The 20,981-nt window shown below is 33.6% G+C and overlaps 1 protein-coding gene across 2 annotated transcripts; it reads left to right on the top strand.

The window, feature by feature from the left end:
- Window positions 1-1,168: 1,168 nt before the first annotated feature.
- LOC143052280 (uncharacterized) lies at window positions 1,169-16,990 on the top strand. 2 transcript variants are annotated; one of them, XM_076225283.1, is made up of 9 exons: window positions 1,169-1,275; window positions 4,056-4,282; window positions 5,368-5,487; window positions 6,472-6,650; window positions 8,649-9,578; window positions 12,051-13,547; window positions 14,183-14,343; window positions 15,762-15,871; window positions 16,211-16,990. In XM_076225283.1, the coding sequence occupies exons 2-9, from the start codon at window positions 4,057-4,059 to the stop codon at window positions 16,837-16,839; spliced, it is 3,852 nt and encodes a 1,283-aa protein (XP_076081398.1). In that variant the 5' UTR covers window positions 1,169-1,275; window position 4,056; the 3' UTR covers window positions 16,840-16,990. The 2 variants fall into 2 exon arrangements, with proteins under 2 accessions (XP_076081398.1, XP_076081399.1); XM_076225284.1 differs by lacking the exon at window positions 1,169-1,275 and adding an exon at window positions 3,380-3,469.
- The last annotated feature ends 3,991 nt before the right edge of the window (window positions 16,991-20,981 follow it).

The raw sequence follows: 20,981 nt of genomic DNA, 5'->3' as shown, positions 1-20,981 counted from the left end.
TGTTTTGTGAGATTGATTGTCATACAAGAGAGATGTTTAGCTAGCCATAAGTCCAGATTTTATCCATCATTTTCTGCATTATGAAATGCTTGTGCCAAGTACGGAATTATGACATTTGTAATCCATTCGTTTGACCTGTTTGAGCTTTTGATTTTGCCAATTGAATAGGGACTTTCCGTTTTGAACTTTCCTCGGAGTTCAATATGTTTGTTATTTTACTATTTGATGAAAATTATAACGGAAAGTATGAAGTTCGACTCCGGTTGATAGATTTTCTCGCTGTTTTATGTTTGGTGGCTGTCGACTGTTAATTTTTATTTATTTTTTTTGGAGGGGGGGGGGGGGGGGGGGGTACGTTGTTTTTTCTTTGACAAATTCATCATTTCTATTCTCAATTTTACTATACAAATATTATTTTTAAATCCTGTAAAATATTATGCTCTTAAACATTGTTTGCAAAAGATAAGAACAATTGCATTACTAGTCACAAAACCTTTATTAGTTTAAAGATATTTATTTATAGTGGATTGTGAAACAAGTTTTGCAACTTATATTAATCCCTTTCCACTTTGCGGGTGCGAGTGCTGCCTTGTAGCGGCATTAGCCTGCTCTTTTTCGAAATCTACAAGGGTGTCTTTAACGTGCAAGAGCTATGGCTCCCTCTTAACACGGGTCAGCCATTTGTCGTCATCTTCCGACGGACTATCATCGTTTCCTCAAGACCATACTCGCAAATGGTGTAAAGGGAGAGCCGAAAATTCAGTCCCTAAAATTTTCATCCCAGACGGGAATCGAACCAGAAACCTTTGTGTTAGTAGTCCGATGCGGTCACCACTACACCACAGCTCTCTAAAAACCTTTATTAAGATTATGTTTGGGTTTTGCCCTAATAATACGCAGGAATTTAGTACAAAATATTATAAATTCAGACGACCATGGCGAGGGACAATTTAAAAAATATTAATGTCGAGTGTCGTCCTCCTTTTATAAAATTCCACCTTTTGAATATTCCTTTGTATTTAAGCAGAATTGTTATCTAAATCGGAGGTGTTTTACAACTTCCGCACACGTGTCTAATGTACACTGTTTACAGTTCATATATATACATTCTAATGATAAAGAAGCATTGTACATCATTGATCAAGCATGACCACAATCCTTTTGAAAATTAATACGTCTTAAACATTTTCAATATTTACATTTACAAAAATAAGTTTTGTTATTATAATAGTATCTCCTTAGAGGATAAACAGTAAAATTTCTTACATGTGACAGGTAGGTTGTTTAATTATTAAAATGTGTAATATAATAATTCATTTGACATTTTATTGGTACAAATTATCATTTTAATTTGATGTCAAATGTTTTACGTAAAAGGTGTGTACAGTGTTTCCTATATGTAAGTATGTGTATTGGTGTTAACGTGTTATTCATTTTGTGTGTATCTTGCATGTCCTTATGGTACAAACAAAGCTTATTTTTAATGAATTGAAGTTAGATTTTTGCGTTATTTTTTTGAAAGATAAATATAAAAGTCAAAGTTTTAACCATTATAATTAAATACATGTATATTGAAAACTTGAATATCGCATATTGAAATTACAAATAAAATTGTGAATGGAAATGGGGAATGTGTGCAAAAGACAACAACCCGACCATGGAACAGACGAACAGACAACAGCAGAAGGTCACCAACAGGTCTAAAATATTTCAGTATTTTGTTTTCTTTCATCTCTGTATATGCTATTTTTATTGTTATCCCAATCTCTATAAGGGGTCCGTAGGCAACATTTTTTACCCTCATTTGGCAGTGTCACCCCAAATCCCTTGTTCACGTAGAACTACCCTTAAACCTCACGTTATATTTTGTTAACTAATTATTATACTTGAATATGCGTGAAATATATGCCACTGAACGTTTATAAACAACCATTAATACGTTTTAACGTAACTATCCACTTTTTTTTGGCCGTGTACATTGTATAAGGTAAAGGGTTATTGTGATAAAATTTAAAACAACACAACAACTTTGAAGTCCATACTTGAATATGCGTGAAATGTTTGTCACTGGACGTTATAAACAAGCACCAATACGTTGTAACGTAACTACCCACTTTTTTTATGGCAGTGTATTAGGTAAAGGGTTATTGTGATAAAATACAAAACAACACAAAACAACTTTGAAGTCCATACTGAATATGCATGAAATATTTGTCACTGGACGTTTATAAACAAGCACCAATACGTTGTAACGTAACTACCCACTTTTGTTTTTTTATGGCAGTGTATTAGTTAAAGGGTTATTGTGATGAAATTTAAAACAGCACAGAACAACTTTTAAGTCCATACTTGAATATGCGTGAAATGTTTGTCACTGGACGTTTATAAACAAGCACCAATACGTTGTAACGTAACTACCCACTTTTTATGGCAGTGTATTAGGTAAAGGGTTATTGTGATAAAATACAAAACAACACAAAACAACTTTGAAGTCCATACTGAATATGCATGAAATATTTGTCACTGGACGTCTGTAAAGCAACAACCAATCAGTCAACACGTAACTACCCATTTCTGGTTTTTAAATACCAGTGTACGAGGTGGAGGTTTATTGTGATAAAAAACAAAACAACACATACAAACTGTGAAGTCCGTACACCAAAATATTCGCATATACTAGTATGATGCTACCGAATTATTAAGTTGTCCATGTTGCATTATGTTGAAGTAAAAGTTGGAAGGTATGAAAACGAAAATCAGAGGGCGCCTTGCTCAACCCTCAAGCCAACACAATAAATAAGGAGAAAAAAGGTTAGTTCACTCCGTTCAATATTTAGTAAGACATCGGTTTTGTCACACTTGTCAAATAACAGCCGTGTACCAAACTCGAAGAAAATGTAAACAGTTAAAAATCAATAAATGAACACGACCTCGTATAGACCATCATTAAACAAAGCATTAAATTATAAAGCTTTGACTATAAATGAAATGTTTAACTAACAAAATGTTTAATGAGGGTTCACAAAATATAGTTATAGGTAAAATAGGAACGATAGTTTACAGGTGAAATATGCTAAAATGAATACGGGTTTACTAAAACTTGAAATTTTAAATGTTTTATTCTATATAAAAGAATAAGATTTACAAATATTAATTTAACTAGTCAATTGCCATAACAAAGCACACAAAAACAATTATATGAAGTTATTCAAAATAAAATAAATTTGAGTGAAAAAAGAGCCTTGAGATTTGAATTGATAAAATGTAGACGGTTACAAGGAAATAAAGTATTTGAAGGATGTACTTTCAGTCTTTTTAATATATCATATAATTCTATTTTATTCAATTATTTAATTTTTTGAGGGAAAGGGGAGGGGTGGGTAGGAGATACATTTAGGAAATATTAAGCCATTTTAGGAAGTCATATCAATAAAATACCAAGGACATTAACAGACATCAGAGGTCATAGGTGAGGGTCTGTGTGGATTTTTTTATTGAACAAGTGATAAAAATTGTGCTAAATAAAAGACAAGAAATTAAAAAAAGAAGAATATTGTTAAATAAAGTACACACAAAGTAAAGCAAATGAAGAATATTGTTAAAAAGAGGACTAACAAAGTAAAAAATTAAGACTATTGCTTAATAAAGGACAAACAAAATAAAACAAGAAAAACTTTTGCTAAAAAAAGGACACAAAAAGTAAGAAAATAAACATGCTAAATAAAGGACAAACAACGAAAAAAATAAAGGATATTGCTAAATCAAGGACAAACAAAGTAAAACAATAAAGAATATTGTTAGATAAAGGACAAACAAAGTAAAACAATAAAGAATAGTGTTAGATAAAAGACAAACAAAGTAAAACAATAAAGAATATTATTAGATAAAGGACAAATTAAGTAATAAAATAAAGAATATTTTTGACAAAATGAATAAAGAATAGATAAAAAAGTCTTAAAGGCCTTTATTCGACGGTCTTCAATGGCATATCATGTGTAATGGTGATCAATCTTTTCACCAAGCAAACTGACTAATTTTATATTTATATTTTTCAGAATGATTCTGATGAACAGATATCTCCTCGTTATCATATTGTCGACTTATGCTCTTAGTGAAACATTATTACCAGGGGAGATAACTGTCGCTGCCTTATTCCAAATACAGAATGCTGTTAATAATAAATGTGATGGAATTTCTCCACTCTCTGTGAAAAGTCTAGAAGCTGTCAAATGGACTTTTAGAAAATTAAATGAAAACAACTATATTCCTGGAGTTTCTATTGGTAAGAACACTATTAAAATGCTAATAAGGCTAAAACAAATAATATGAGTGTTTTCTATTACATCTGCGAAAATGGGGTAGGTAAGTAGGGATTTATTTTTATTTTACTTTTTTGTTTTACATTGAGTCTATGCATATGGGAGGGATATTCTGACTTAAACAGTGCTTATTGAAAATTGACAAAAACAAATCTGAAGGGTACTAGGCTATTTATGAGATGAAAAAAAAAATAGGTAAAGTAAAGTAATAGGAAACACACATCTTTTTTATTTGGCCTAGCTGGGTAGAGATGATGACCATATGACAACCATACAATACGAACAATAAACACAACTAATCTTTAGGTCAAAATGTTATAGAAAAAAAAAATAGAACGATCTGAATGGATATGTCGAATTTTATGTTTAGCTATTTATTTACTTCTTCTTTTAGGCATTTTTGTATATTCCGGAAATCTTATTGTAGTCGCAGTAAGAAGTGAATAAAGGCAAAACTGAACCCCCTTTTTTGAACGATTAATGCATTTGAATGGGGAATGTGGTTGGCAACCTCCCCCCCCCCACCCTTTATCCTGGTTTTTTAAATGACTGGATCCGCCCCTGATTAATTAATAGCATCAAAGTTATAAGTATATTCATCAACATAAGGAAAAGTACAGTGAAACAGTGAATGATTCAAAATTACATAGGTTACAACTACAATTTCTGATTAGCAAGGATCAAAATAAAAGTTAATTATCAACACAGGCCAATAGTACTCTTAATGCGTTGTGTAATATTTAATCTTCTATGTTGTGTCGTGTTTACTATTTTTTATCTGTGTGTCTGTTTTCATTTAAAGCCATGGCTTTGTCAGTTTGTTTTTGATCTATGAATTTGACTGTCCAGCTGGTATCGTTCGCCCCTCTTTTAGAGTGAAAGTGTTTTTTTCACATAAGCTTACGCACGTCTGGTGGTAGGTTTTTGGTTAACTCTACAAAAAACTCCTATTACTAGCTTTGCGTTTATCTATAGGTTTACTTCTATTTATATAGCATTGTTACTATTAAAAACCTTACTTCTATGTATAGCTTTACTTCTATTTAAGGTCTAGAGGCTTACCCAACATGTGAGATGGTTGAAGAAGCCAGCGACAGAGCTGTTGATTTAATTTACAAAATCCGACAAGACAAACAAGATTCCTCCTTCACAGAGCCACCACTTGTATGTAAGTAGTTCTTTACGGTAGGTTTGAGTAGCACGTAATTAATCTGTTACGGTATATAATATAAAAAAAAAGAAGATGTGGTATGATTGCCAATGAGACAAGGCCCAGATCAGACAATGTAAAATAATTCAAACGAGAAACTAACGGCCTTATTCATATAAAAAAATGAACGATAAAGAAATATGTAACACATAAACAAACGACAACCACTGCATTACAGCTCCTGACTTGGGACACATACATAAATAATGTGACGGGGTTAACGGGATCCCAACTCTCCCCCTAACCTGGGACAGTGGTATAACAGTATAACATAAGAACGAACTATACAAATCATTTGAAAAATGACTAGTTCCCACAGCCATTATACTTTTTTTTTTACTCAGGCTGAAGAGGTCTCGCGTTATCTTTAATGATGCTAGTTTCGTGTCTTTTCAAGTAAATATCAGCGTCATCCTTCTAGAAATTTTGTAGTTAAACATAACAAGACAGTTATCATAAAAAAAGAATTCGCTAAATCTCTATTTTTGAAAATATATAGAGACTACTTTCTCGTGCTATCTTAATTCGTATTTACTTTGGAGATGTCCATTATTGTCATAAAGACGGTGACGGAATTACAATTGATTGCAAGTGCACAGTCCTTTGCTAACCGTGATTAGCATTAAATTCCGAAAAACAAACTGTAAAAATCAAATTGAAAAGGGATTGACTCACCAAATCAACACAAAACACAAAAAAAAAACTTACAAAAAAACAAAAGACAAATACATAGCACTGATCTAAGGGTACTCTCATTATTTGAAATCTAGTCCTACGCTTGTGTAGTGTTCGTTTGCTGAACTTTTTTTTTTTAGCAATATTGGTTTTTTTTCTAATTCATTCTTTATTTGTCCCCTTTCTAAATTTTCTTTTTAAATTTTCCCTGTATTTTTTTAGTTCTGTAAAATATATATCTTCTTAAATTATTGATATTACTTTCAGCTCTGATCGGTCCTGGTTATAGTAGCGAAGTCCAGAAAACGTCAAACTTATTAAGTTCCCAAAGAGCAGACGATAGGTTATTACAAATTGGATTCTCCTCGACTGCTGCGTCGTTAAGCAACACCAACATTTACAGCAATTTCTTCAGAGTTGTTGCAAGTGATGCCGTACAAATTGAGGTAAATCTTTAATTCAGGGTATATAGTAATGTAAAATTATGGAACATCTATACTACCGAAGGAAGATGCAGGTTTCCTTGAGCCGCATCTACTTTGAAACTCGTACAAAGTAGGAAATATATGGGATATATGACGTATAAATGTAGTGTTTTGTGCTTCTTAATTTTGTCTTTGAAACAATCTTTTTCCCATGTAAAAGGCCAAATTTATGAGAAAATAGCCCTATTCGGAGACCGTTATCGATCCGTGTCTTATACGCTTTCTTGCATGCTCAGTCCACGTACTGCCCTCTAAATTTAAAGACTCTTTGTTTTAACATTTGCCCAAATGTGTCGCGATTATGCGAACATTTTCTAGTCTGTCTTATTTTTAAAACATATTTTCCAAAGGACTATATTCTTGTTATTGACTTTTCGTTCCGGAGTTTATTTTTTTTTTCATCAGGTTGCTTACATTGTGATAAGACATTCTGGTACTCGGTTAAGTGTGAGCAACCGAATGAAGAATTATCAAGCAGTTTTCAACAAAAGGTTAAGGTCAATTATTACAGAGTTTTAATGTTTAGAAAAAGAACAGGACAAAACTATACACTCTCCGTTATCATCAGATAATATATTTTGCAAAAATGTTGGAAATAACTATGAGTTGTAAAACTAACAAAATAGCTATAAACGTATGAATTCACTGAATAGCTTCCCTGGTTATTCAACGACTAATTCATAGGAATACTTGACTGTAATTTGTCATTACAGCATAGAAAAGTACAATAAAGATATTATTTTAGAAAAAAAAGAAAATAAGAATGATCAAACTTACAATCAGTGTTAAAATAAAGAATTCAGTAAACATAGATTTATTACAAAAATGAACCATAAGTTTACAGTTCACAAATTAAAAAGAACATGTAGTGTAAACCTCCAGCAAGAGAAATAATTATCAAAGGTACCAGGATTATAATTTAGTACGCCAGACGCGCGTTTCGTCTACATAAGACTCATCAGTGACGCTCATATCAAAATATGTAGAAAGCCAAACAAGTACAATGTTGAAGAGCATTTAGGATCCAAAATTCCAAAAAGTTGTGCAAAATACGGCCAAGGTTATCTATGCCTGGGACAAGAAAATCATTAGTTTTTCGAAAAATTCAAAGTTTTGTAAACAGGAAATTTATAAGAATGACCACATTATTGATATTCATGTCAACACCGAAGTGTTGACTAGTGGGCTGGTGATACCCTCGGGGACGAAACTTCCACCAGCAGTGGCATCGACCCCGTGGTGTAAATAGTTATCAAAGAGGGACGAACGATACTAAAGGGACAGTCAAACTCATAAATCTAAAACAAACTGACAACGCCATGGCTAAAAATGAAAAAAAAAGGCAAACAAAGGTACCAGGATTATAATTTAGTAAGCCAGACGCGCGTTTCGTCTACATAAGACTCATCAGTGACGCTCATATCAAAATATGTAGAAGGCCAGACAAGTACAATGTTGAAGAGCATTGAGGGTCCAAAATTCCAAAAATTGTGTCAAATACGGCCAAGGTAATCTATGCCTGGGATAAGAAAATCCTTACTATTTCGAGAAATTCAAAGTTTTGTAAACAGGAAATTTATAAAAATAGCCACATTATTAATATTCATGTCAACACCGACGTGTTGACTACTGGGCTAGTGATACCCTCGGGGACGAAACGTCCACCAGCAGTGGCATCGACCCAGTGGTGTAAATAGTTATCAAAGGTACCAGGATGCACAGATGATACTTGTCTAGATAGAGAAATAAACAGCGTGTTTATGGTCCTTGTAAAGATAGTGAAATAAACAGCGATTCGAAGCTACTTGTTTAGATTTAGACATAAACAGCAATTTAATGATACTATCTATCTTGTTCATATTTCATGTTTTATTTATATTATATTTTTTTTTGACAACAGAGCTAAAGTGGGACTATATTGCTATCATGTACGATGATTATATTTCATGTTTTATTCAGGTTATGATTTCTTTGATGACAGAGCTAAAGTGGAACTATATTGCTATCATATACGATGATGATATATACGGAATAGAAGGCAAAGATGCATTGATGACAAGAGTGGCTAAAAGCTCGATATGTGTAGCCACTTCGTTCGTTCTTCCGATTGGTGCGGTAAGCTTAATACAGGTCAGAGACATTCTTCAGAAGATTATTACAAACGGAGAGAGTCCAATAAGTGGAGTTATTGTGTTAACCAGCGGTGCGCATGCGAATGCCATAGTTTCAGCTGCATCCGCTTTAAAGGATACATTATCGGACCCAATTTCTTTCATCTTTTCGGAAGCCATAGGACTTTCCGATAGTTACTTTACTACTAATACAGGTGATGTATTAAAAGCATCAAAAGGTGCATACGTTGTTTCTCCACCGCAGATTCGTATAGATGAATTTGAAGATTACTGGTTAAATACCTTTCGGAATGTTTCTAGAGTTGTCGAAGAAACTAAAACTAATATTTGGTTAGAGAATGTCTATAAAGAATATTCGAGTTGTTCATCTTCAATATCAATGTGTTCAGAACTTAATTCGGAACAAATAGAGAAAGCTTCACAAATGTCCTCTTGGACAAGTTATGCAATTAAAGCCGCTTATGTCACAGCAAAGGTTTTAAAAAACGTTCACGACCGCTTGTGTTCAGGACAACACGGAATGTGCAGTAACATGAAAAGCCAATTATACAACAATAAGGGATCTCTTATAGAAGAAATGAATGGTTTGTCAGTTAATTTTAACACAGATTTTACGAACGTTCCAGCAGCATTAACTAATATTTCTCTTTTTTTTAATGATACAAGTGATGCTCAGTTTACTGCAGGATTTCCTGATTATCAAGTTTATCAGTATAGAACATGTATATCGGACCCGTCTACATTCTGTTTTGAGAAGGTAAGAAATAAACTCATCATAGATACCAAGATTAGAATTTTGTATTTGCGCCAGACGCGCGTTTCGTCTACAAAAGGCTCATCAGTGACGCTTGCATGAAGGAAACATTAATCAAAATACCAAATAAAGTACGAAGTTAGAGAGCATTGAGGACCATATATTCCTAAAATATTTGCCAAATACAGATAAGGTATTCTATTCCTTAGGTAGAAAAGATGGAAGCGATATCGAATAATAATGCATACAGAGTTTTAGGAAATGTTGACTATGATAAAAGGAAAAGTCGTGACGAGGATGAGTTTTTAAACAGACAAATATACAACTTGTCTATGCCTAACAGGTTTCTGTAAGGCCTCACTCTAGTTTGAAGCATTTTGTATATTTTCAGTCGTGCTAGATATTTCATAACTAGTGCATAGTACGATGATTTGCATTAGGATTGCCTGGTATTCCTTTTGACATCGTACGCGGTGACATGTTTTAGAATCGCCTAATATTCCCTTTGACAAAGTACAGTGACATGTTTTATGATTGCTTAATATTCCTGTTGACATAGTAGGGTGACATGTTTCATGCTTGCCTCATATTCCTTCTAACATAGTACAGTGACATGTTTTATGATTGCCTAATATTCCTGTTGACATAGAACGGTGACATGCTTTAGGAGTGCTTGCTATTTGTTTTGACAAAGTACGTTGACATGTTTCATAATAGCCTGATCTTTTTTTTTGACATAGTACGGTTACATGTTTTGTGATTTATGGATATTCCTTTTGACATAGCACGGTGACATGGTCTATAATTCCGTGAATCCCTTTGACATAGTACGGTGACATCTGTTTATGATGTCCTGATATTCCTTTTGACTTCGTACGCGGTCACATGTTTTATGATTGTCTGATAGACCTTTTGACATAGTACGGTGACATGTTTTAGGATTGCTGTATATTCCTTTTGGCGTAGTAAGGTGACATTGTTTATGAAAACCTGATAATTCTTTTTGACGTAGTACACGGTGCTATGTTTTATAATTTCCCGATATTCATTATGACGTAGTACGGTGACATATTTTATGATTGCCTGATTTCCTTTTGACATATTATAGTGACATATTTGATGATTGCCTGATATTTCTTCAGACAAAGTACTGTGGTATACTTCTAGATTGCCTGATATCCTTTTGGCATAATACGGTTACATTGTTTATGTTTGTCTGATATTCCTTTTGACATAGTACGGTGACATGTTTTATGATTGCCCGTTATTCCTTTTGACATAGTACGGTGACATGTTTTATGATTGCCCGTTATTCCTTGTTGACAAAGAACTGTGACATGTTTTATAATTGCCTGATAATTCTTGTGACATAGTATGCTGACATGTTTTATGATTGCCTGATAATACTTTCGACATAGTACGGTGATATATTATATGAATACCTGATATTTTTTTTGACAAAGTACGGTGATATGTGCTGTGTTTGCCTGATATTCCTTTTGACATAGTACGACGACTTTTTTTAGGATTACCTAATATTCCTTTTGACATAGTTCGGTGACTTGTTTTAGGATTGCCTAATATTCCTTTTGACATAGTACGACGACTTTTTTTAGGATTACCTAATATTCCTTTTGACATAGTACGACGACTTTTTTTAGGATTGCCTAATATTCCTTTAGACATAGTACGTTGATATAGTTTATTATTGCCTTATAATTCTTTTGACATAGTACGGTGACGTGTTTAACGATTACCTGATATTCTTTTTGACATAGTACGGTGACATGTTTCGATATCAGTTTTGTTTTCTTAATATTTGTTTTCAGTTTTAAGCTTTAAGTACAATTTGAAAATGGATGTTAGAGCCATTTGTATTTCATTTCTCATCTTTGCACATGAGTAATGCAATCACGCTCAATAAAGATATATTCATGTTTTTAAGTAGGTAGCAAACCAAATGATGAAGCAATAAGAATGGCGACTCTTTTTATATTAAAGCGCGTCTGATTATACTGCATATCAACGACAAAAATCTCTTGTTTCGAAATGGAAATAACATGTTCTATAATCTGGATTGGGTAAACACGTATACCATGAATAATAGACAAACAATTACACAAAATGTTGTCGAGAAAAAATTAAAAATAGAGAAAAAAAAGGCCGCTAAAATATAGATAAAAATACAATAATTGGCATGATATATACATTTGTAGACTATACTCGGCAAACAAAATATATGATAGAATACAATAATGAACCCACCAAATACAGACCATCAATTATAGGGTTCAAGAAAACATTCAACTGGTCTATCTCACTCTTTGAAATAAAAAAAAAAGATATCGAAATAATAGAATACAAATCAATGTGTTACCACACGTATTTACTTCAACTATATGAATGTCCGGATATTTTTCCTTCTGGATTATTTTGTATCGTTTCTATTCAATGGTATATTGTAACTCTCTGTAGATCGGAACTTTTAACAACACTGAACTTATGATGGATACATCAAAGATAAGAGAGTATGATAACACGGGAAATGAACTTCTATGGCCAAATATTAACTATGCGCAGTGTAAAGAGTCAAGACGTTGCAGCTCGTGTATCTTACAGGAAGTTTATGATAAAGTCTACTTCAGGGATGGCGATCTTATTGTTGCCGGTATAGTTCCAGTTAATGATGGTGGCACTGACGACCCATTAGCATGTGGGGTGATAAGGACGTCGAATGGGAATGAATTAGTTGAGGCCATGGAATATGCTGTTACCCTGATAAACAATAAAACAGCACCGTATGGACAACTGTTTCCGGGTAAATCTATTGGACTTTTAATTCTAAATAGTTGTGATCAGCCTTTACTCGCTCAACATAAATTGCTGTCAATTTTGAACAACGGACTTTTATTGGATAATAGAACAAGTGTCAATGTAAAAAGCAAACTGCTTGGATTAGCAGGTCCTTATTCAAGCAGTATAAGTGTCGCGGTTTCAAATGTGTTATCAAAGTTTGGGTACGTACAAGTAGCGTATGCGTCGACTGCTGTCGATTTAAGTGACCGAAATAAATACCCTTTCTTCACCCGAGTCTCTACACCAGATAATAGACAAACTCAGGCTATGATACGTATCATTAAACATTCAAAATACAACTCTGAATACATTCAATTCGTCTACAGTAAAGGCACATATGGCGAAGCCGGTCGTGACGCGCTCAGACAGGAAGCAGTAAAAGCGGAAGTATGTATTGCACAGGAAATAGAAGTTGATGACGGAGAAAATTTCAATCTTATTAAAGAGAAACTGCGGAAATATCCATTTGCTAAAATTGTCATTTTGTTTCTTCGTTCCCACCAAGTAGAACCAATAACATCAGCACTTAACGACAATATTGAATATGGCGAATTTTTGTTTATAGGATCCGAAGCATGGGGGTTTAGGCCGAATGAGTTCTCAAATAAACCAAAACTGGTAGGTAGCATCATTTTGGCGTTACAATTACCTACAAATAACAACTTCACCAACTATTTAAGAAAGAAAGACGTTCTAACTGACAGAAATAATCCGTGGTTACTAGAATATATCGCTGCTAAATACAACTGTCATGTAGATACTAGTTTCGACAAGACATTTACTCCATCTTGTGGGTCAAATATAAAATTAGCAAGTTCTTCAACGTACGAACAGGAGATATGGACACCTTTTGTGCTTAGCGCAATGTTGGCACTACTTTCCGGAACTAGTGAAGCGTTTCAAGAGTTATGCGGATCCGCTTCTGCTACCTTGTGTGACCAATACTTACTTAATCCAAACACTGTTAGGAACAAAGTTATCAAACAGAAGCTTGATGTCGACGGAAGTGGAAATCTTGTCAGTTTGTTTGACGAAAACGGTGATGGTAACGTAGGTTACACAATCTACAACTTACAACGCAATAAGAATGACGCAAATAAAATAGAGTACCAAAAAGTAAGTTTACTATGATAACTGAAGCACACAAAGTAGTTTAGCAAAAGATTAGCTATAAATCATGTCAATGGCACAAATGAATTAGAGTATCGAAAGATGAGTTTATCATGTTAAAAGTGGTAGTGTATGCTGCATAGTCTTGAATGCGGAGTATGAAAAGCGCAGTTTAAGGATGTTCGGTTTTCTTGTTTTCTTTACTGATTATCAGATTGTCCGGCTCCTCTGGTTTTATCCAGTTGGTGACTTTAAATTTTGAACCCTAACCCTTACTTTTCATTGTATCGGTTAATAACATATAGTTTGAAAAGGGATTTTTAAAATCTTTTTATTATATGATAAATAGATCAGAATGTCCTCTTTATGTTCAGTTATTTCAAGATCTAATAATGTTGAAATTAATGGGAGCTTACATCGTAATTTGGTGATAAACTAAAAGATATTTAAAGATTTCTCGAATTACCAGTCACGCAGATTGAACAGACTACCATTTCTAACTTGAGTGTAACTTGGAAATGGTTAGGTCTGCTGGTTTTTCTGCCATGTTTTGGTGAACTCCAAATTGCATGATTTTTACAAAGTGCGGTACTTCTCACTATGATAGGTTTTACCATGTATACATATATAAAATCTTATAGGTAGGAACTTATCCTTTAGATGGTTCAACTTTTGACCTGGATGTGAACAGAATAGTAGAACCAGATGGAATAAATCTGCCGTCTGTCTGTCCAAACGACAAGGCGTGTAGTATGTGTAAAACAACTGAATTTATTTCGACGCCATCCCCTGCTCTTGCCAGGTAAGTACGATCAGCACGTTTCTCACCCCAGGTTTTGGTGAGGTTCGTGCTGATAAGTCTATAGTGTGCTATGTTGTTGGTTTTTTTTTTTTTTTACTGTTGTTTATCTAGTGGTCTTTCTTGTTAAGCCATGGCTTTGTCAGTTTGGAATTTTTTTCCTCTTGTGTAATACTACAAAGATTAGGAAATTTTATATAGGTCTTTATTTCTCAAATTTACGGCATTTTTCTTTTCTTTATTTTTGTCCATTATCCTTTATTAAATTCATTATGATACCATTCAATAATCTCTTCTTTACTTGTTAAACCAATTCATATCGTCATTCAATAAGTCACATGCTAATGTACTATCGCCTTCTAGTATCAAACATGTTACCTTCATACTTCTAACAACAACATTATTATGTATAACTTTGAGTATCTAACACCATTCTGTCTCAGGTTATAGTTTCTTTTTGACATCTTCTTTATTCATGTTTTATGTAAACTATGTCATAGATCAAACTTACTCGTTCAGTGTATGTTTACTTGTTTTTGTTTTGATGTCATCTAATTGATATTTTAGGATACATCTACGCTATATTTATGCTCTGAAAAGTTTATAGTCACATGGTTAATCCGGATAAAAGTATTGTTCGTACTATTAAATATCACGATCACATATTTGTTTTGAAAAAAAAAATTGAAAACAATTTAGCATTTCTACTTATAGTGCACTATAATAAAGATAATTCTGACAAGCACCTATTTGTTTGATATATCGAGAGATTGATAGTCATAAACAGACATAATTAATTCAGTTCAGTATGTTCAGTAGCTGTCGTTTGATGATGTGGTTCATAAGTGTTTATCTTTTCTCGTTTTTCATATAGATGAGGCTGTTGGTTATCCTGTTGGAATGATTTTACACTAGTTATTTTGGGGCCCTTTATAGCTTGCTTTTCGGTGTGAGCTAAGGCTCTGTGTTGATGACCGTACTTTGACCTATAATGGTTTATTTTTAAAAATTGTGACTTAGATTGAGAGTTGTCTGATTGGCAATCATACTTCATCTTCTTATATCTATATTTAAATAATTTAATTTTGGATGTAACGCGTCTTCTGATTGGCTGACGTTATTTTGTTATGAGCCCATAGACATAATTTAGTCATGTGACCGTGACGTCATCAACGTTTTTTCATGGTTTTCTACGGTTTAAAATGGAATTTAGAATTAAATTATAAGAAATGACTGTAATATTTTTTTCTGTCTATTCGAAATAACATAAAAAATGTGGTGCACACTGTTAAATAACCCGCTACGCTACGCGCGTTATTCAGTGTGCACCAAATTTTTTATGTTATTTCTTCATAGACAGAAAAAATTTTACAATCATTCCTTAAATATGTTTACTATATACTTCATTTTGTACTTTACAGTGATGAAGAAGGCGGTACTGTTATAGCATTAGGAGTTGTTGTTGGAATCTTAGTGTTGATGCTAGTGGTTGCCATGGTTGCCCTGTTATTGAGTTATCGTAAAATGAAAGGTAAGGTTATCTAAGCCACTATATATATAAAAAAGTGTTTGCGGTTTCTTAGTTTTCATTTTAATTAAATTTGGTTCTAAGATTTATTTGACATGTTAATTTATTTTGAAAATAAATACAGTCCATAAATTTGATGCTTATTTAGTAAGGTAAATTACTTTATGTACCGACCTAAAATTTGTTTCGTTTGTTTGTGTGTAGGAGTGTGGCTATTTTTGTCGTTTTTATGGGGTGTTGATTTTTTTTTTATTCAGTATATGGTTTTATTGTTGCTTTTAGGGAGTACCTGATTTTATATTCAATTTATTTTCTTCCTTACTTATTCCCTTTTTATTATAGGCGAAACGGTAAATGAGGATTATAATTACCTCAATGTAATTGGTGATCCGAACTATAGACACGTTGCAAATGTGACTAATCATAATCGTGAAGGTCGTAGTAACGGGGCATATTCTGTAGAGGACACCACAACTGATACTAGGGGTCTTTCACCACGAAATACCGAGTCCTATCTAAGTCCGAGTAGTATAACAAGAGATGCCTATATCATGCCTTATGACGAACAATCTAACAAAAGTGATACAGATCCTAAAAAAGTAGAGCTTGCATATTCCAGTAACTCTGAACCAGGGAGAGCTGACATGTCTTATATGAGTGAAACTGAGTTGAAAAATCTGGAAGGATCGAAAAGCAGTAAAGAGCTGACACGTGGTATACCAGCCTTGCCAACTAGGCCTTCAGCCAATACACTGGAATATCCAGGATCTATTTTGCCAGCAGGCGACAATACAGAAACTTCAGATTCATCTCCACCGCCTACTTCACATTCATCCAATGTCCATCATGTTACTCCTATACCACACAAAGTAACTCAACAAACATCTAAAGTACAGAACTCACCACCGCTAGCTCCATCACATACAAGACCTCAGCAGGTAGCAGTAGTGTCAGGTATTCCAAAGACATAAATCGAAATAAGATGTAAAGTGGAATGTTGGGTAAAACTGGAAGTATAAAGACATTAACCATTGCATTAATTTTATGATATATTTTTATACATACAACAATTCAATCGTTTTGTGATATATTTTTATACATGCAATATATGCATTATAACAATTGACTTATAAGAAGACAACTTTTAGTTTATCCAAAAAGTGAAATTGCAAGGAAATCCAAGGAAAATTCCAAACGGAAATTCTTTTATCAAATGGCACAATTGAAAGCCCACACCCATTAAACAAAAAACAACTGCCTTATTCCTGACTAAGTACAGGCATTTCTTTATGTAGAAAATGGTTGATAAAATCTATTTTAATAGCTAGCTTAACCTCCCACTTGAATGACAGTCGTTCATAAACCATTATATTGATAGCAGTTTTAACAAGTTCAATATCTTCATAAATATTTTGAAAATGCTAAACACAGCAGTTTTGTCTCTGCTTTGTTTCAATTCACTCAATCATCACCATGTCACATACTAGACGTAGCAATAGAACATGCTAAAATAGCTTATACCCCTACTAGATATAGTTATATAACATGCTCAAATAGCTTATATCCCTAATAGACGTAGTTATACAACATGCTGAAATAGCTTATACCCCTACCAGACGTAGTTATACAACATGCTGAAATAGCTTATACCCCTACCAGACGTGGTTATACAACATGCTTCAATAGCCTATACCCCTACTAGACGTAGTTATACAACGTTCTCTAATAGTTTATACACCTCCTAGACGTAGTTATACAACATACTCCAATAGTTCATACACCTCTTAGACATATTTATACAACATACATCAATAAAATTGAGAATGGAAATGGGGAATGTGTCAAAGAGACAACAACCCGACCAAATAAAAAACAACAGCAGAGGGTCACCAACAGGTCTTCAATGTAGCGAGAAATTCCCGCACCCGGAGGCGTCCTTCAGCTGGCCCCTAGTTTATACCCCTACTAGACATAGTTATAGAACATGCTCCAATAGTTAATACACCTACTGAAGTAGTAATAGATTACGAAACACTCCAATAGCTTACGGGTGCCACATATGGAGCAGGATCTGCTTACCCTTCCGGAGCACCTGAGATCATCCCCATATATATATATATATATATATATATATATATATATATATATATATATATATATATATATATATAATGAGTCTTATGTAGACAAAACGCGCGTCTTGCGTATCAAATTATAATCCTGGTACCTTTGATAACTACTGCAATATTATTTGTCTGTGTGTCTTTTTATTTTTAGCCATGGCGTGGTCAGTTTGATTTCAATCAATTCCACTCTGTAATCTTTCGTCTCTCATTTATACCCCTACAAGACCAGGGAATACTACACGTCATTATAGAACATGCCCGAATAGTGTATTTCCCTACTGGACGCAGTTATAGAACACGAATTACTCCAATAGCTTATACTCCTACATGAATAGGTAATACTATAAGTCGTTATAGAACAGGAAACACTCAAATAGAGTATACCCTTACAAGATAAGTGAATACTGAACGTAGTTATAGAACAAGAAACACTCCAATAGCTTATACCCCTATAAGACTAGAGAATACTACAAGTCGTTGTAGAACAAGAAATACTCCAATAGCTTATACCAATACAAGACTAGGGGATGAAATTTCCAACTCAAATACAAGGTGTAGATCTCAAGAACAGTCAGAGTCTATCTAACATTGACACCATGCATAATGATACAAAATTGAACGGTATGATAAAATATGTGTCCGTCCAATAGGCACACACTCTAAAAAAACACAGGTAAAATGGAGACAGCAAGTTGATAAATTCAAATCGAAGATTAATTACAACATAACAATTTGACAAAACTTGAGCTGACAGCTGCTTTCTACAAAGACATAAAAGCAGTAGAAATTGCCAACAGAGTCATCTTACATGGACACTATTCGTTATGCATGTTATGATACAATAACAATCATTTTGTGAGATGATAAGTCTTTCCCATATGCACTCAACCTAAAAATAAAAACAACAAGCAAAATGGAAAAAATCAATTTGATTTACAACATGACAATTTGACAATCTTTAGCAGCTCAAAGCTGCTTGCTACGAAGAAATCAAAGCAGTAGAAAATGCCAACACAAAAAAGGCGCAAGTTTCAAGAACAGAGTCAATCTAACACGGACACTTTCAATACTGACACAATAACAAACAGTATGATAAATGATCAGTCTATTCCATATTCACTCAATATAAAAATCTAAAAAAAATATGTCAGGCATACTAGAAAAAATCAAATCGAAGTTGAAGTACAACATGACAATTTTACAATACTTGAGCTAATTTCTGCTTGCTAGGAAGACATCTAAGCAATAGATCTCAAGAACAGAGTCAATCTAGCATGGACACTTTAAACTTTCATTGAGGGAAACACATCAAATGTATGAGGAAAACAATGAAACAACAGAAACGCAAAAAGGGAACAAAATAAAAAAAACGACAATGTAACACACACAGAAACGAACTATCAGATAACAATAGCAATATCCCTGACATCTTTAGAAAAAAAATGGTTGTTTGAACTTGCAAGTTTTGTAGCTAGACAAACCTCCCGCTTGTACGACAATGTTAAATATAACACTAAAATGGCACCAGTATTTGACATGACTACAACACAAACAAATGGAAGAACATTCAGGACCGCTAAATACACAAATAAATAATACAAATAGAACATTATGACATGCTCATAGTTATTAAAGATACCAGACTTATCACATAATATGCTAGACGCAGGTTTTATCTACATAAAACTCATTAGTGATATGTCCAGGGGAAACAGTAAAGAAAGCAAAATAGTGATGACGAGCATTGATGATTCTAAATTTCTAAAATTGTGGCAAATACGGCTAAGCTTATCTGCCTGGGATAAAAAAATCCTTAGTATTTAAAATAATTTATACTTTTGCAAACAGTAAATTCATAAAAACTGACCATATACTTGATAAACATGTCAACACTGAAGTTGTTAATAACCACAGAATCAAAACGAACATATAAAACAACCTAGATCAGCACATGAAAACAGCACAGCCTTACCACGCTTTGTATGTCGCCTGACTGGATCGACGCACAAAAGTGATGTCTCAGGCAAATTTCTAAACGTTTCCAAAAAAATAGGATATAGTTCAAAATGAGGTTTCTAATAATGATATTTGAACACCTGTTAAATACGCGAAAAAGTATCACATTAAAAAGAACAACAATACTGTTGTTACAGGGTCAATAAGTCAATAAACCAGTGCCGGTCATCTGAGGCAGATAGAATGAAACACGACTCGTCTTATAAAACCATGATCATAGAAAGCCTACCTACTCACAGGAAAGCACTAAGTGATTATGTTATAATACAGGATAACGATTACTATGCAATATGTCCTACTTGTAATACCTACTGCAACAACAACTCAGTGGAATGCTCCTCTGTATGTACTGGTTTACTATACACGTTTGAATAAAAAACACTTGAGTCATCAAAAAACACATACACATGTCGTGGCTGTGAACATATACAAGAACAAAATGAAAGAGTCAAATCGTATTCAAAAACATCGAAAATAAACTGACAACACCATTTCTAAAAGAGAAGAAGACAAACAGACAAATAATAGTACACAAGACACAACATAGAAAACTAAAGACTAAGCAAAACGAACCCCATCAAAAACTGGGGGTAATCCGGAAGGATAAGCAGACAACACACAAGCCGACAGCACAAAAGCAGACAACACACAACTTTAAAATATCTGAAACAAAAAAGCCTAATGGTACTCAAAGTGAGCGACTCCCAACATCAGGGGTGACGAAAAAGTGATTTAGGGAATGTTCAAACCTTAATCATTGGAAGCTTATCACAATGATCACCAAACAACAACCATGCAGACTCACTAACAATCTGTAGTAACTATGATAATATTTTTTATCATATACTTATAGAAAATAATGTTGAAGGCCGTACATTGACCTATAATGGTTTACTTTTAAAATTGTTATTTGAATGGAGAGTTGTCTCATTGGCACTCACACCACATCTTCCTATATCTATCTACTAATA

This window comes from Mytilus galloprovincialis, chromosome 11, assembly GCF_965363235.1.
Source record: "Mytilus galloprovincialis chromosome 11, xbMytGall1.hap1.1, whole genome shotgun sequence".
In the NCBI taxonomy this organism is placed as follows: domain Eukaryota; kingdom Metazoa; phylum Mollusca; class Bivalvia; order Mytilida; family Mytilidae; genus Mytilus; species Mytilus galloprovincialis.
This window is presented reverse-complemented; position numbering and strand designations above follow the sequence as displayed.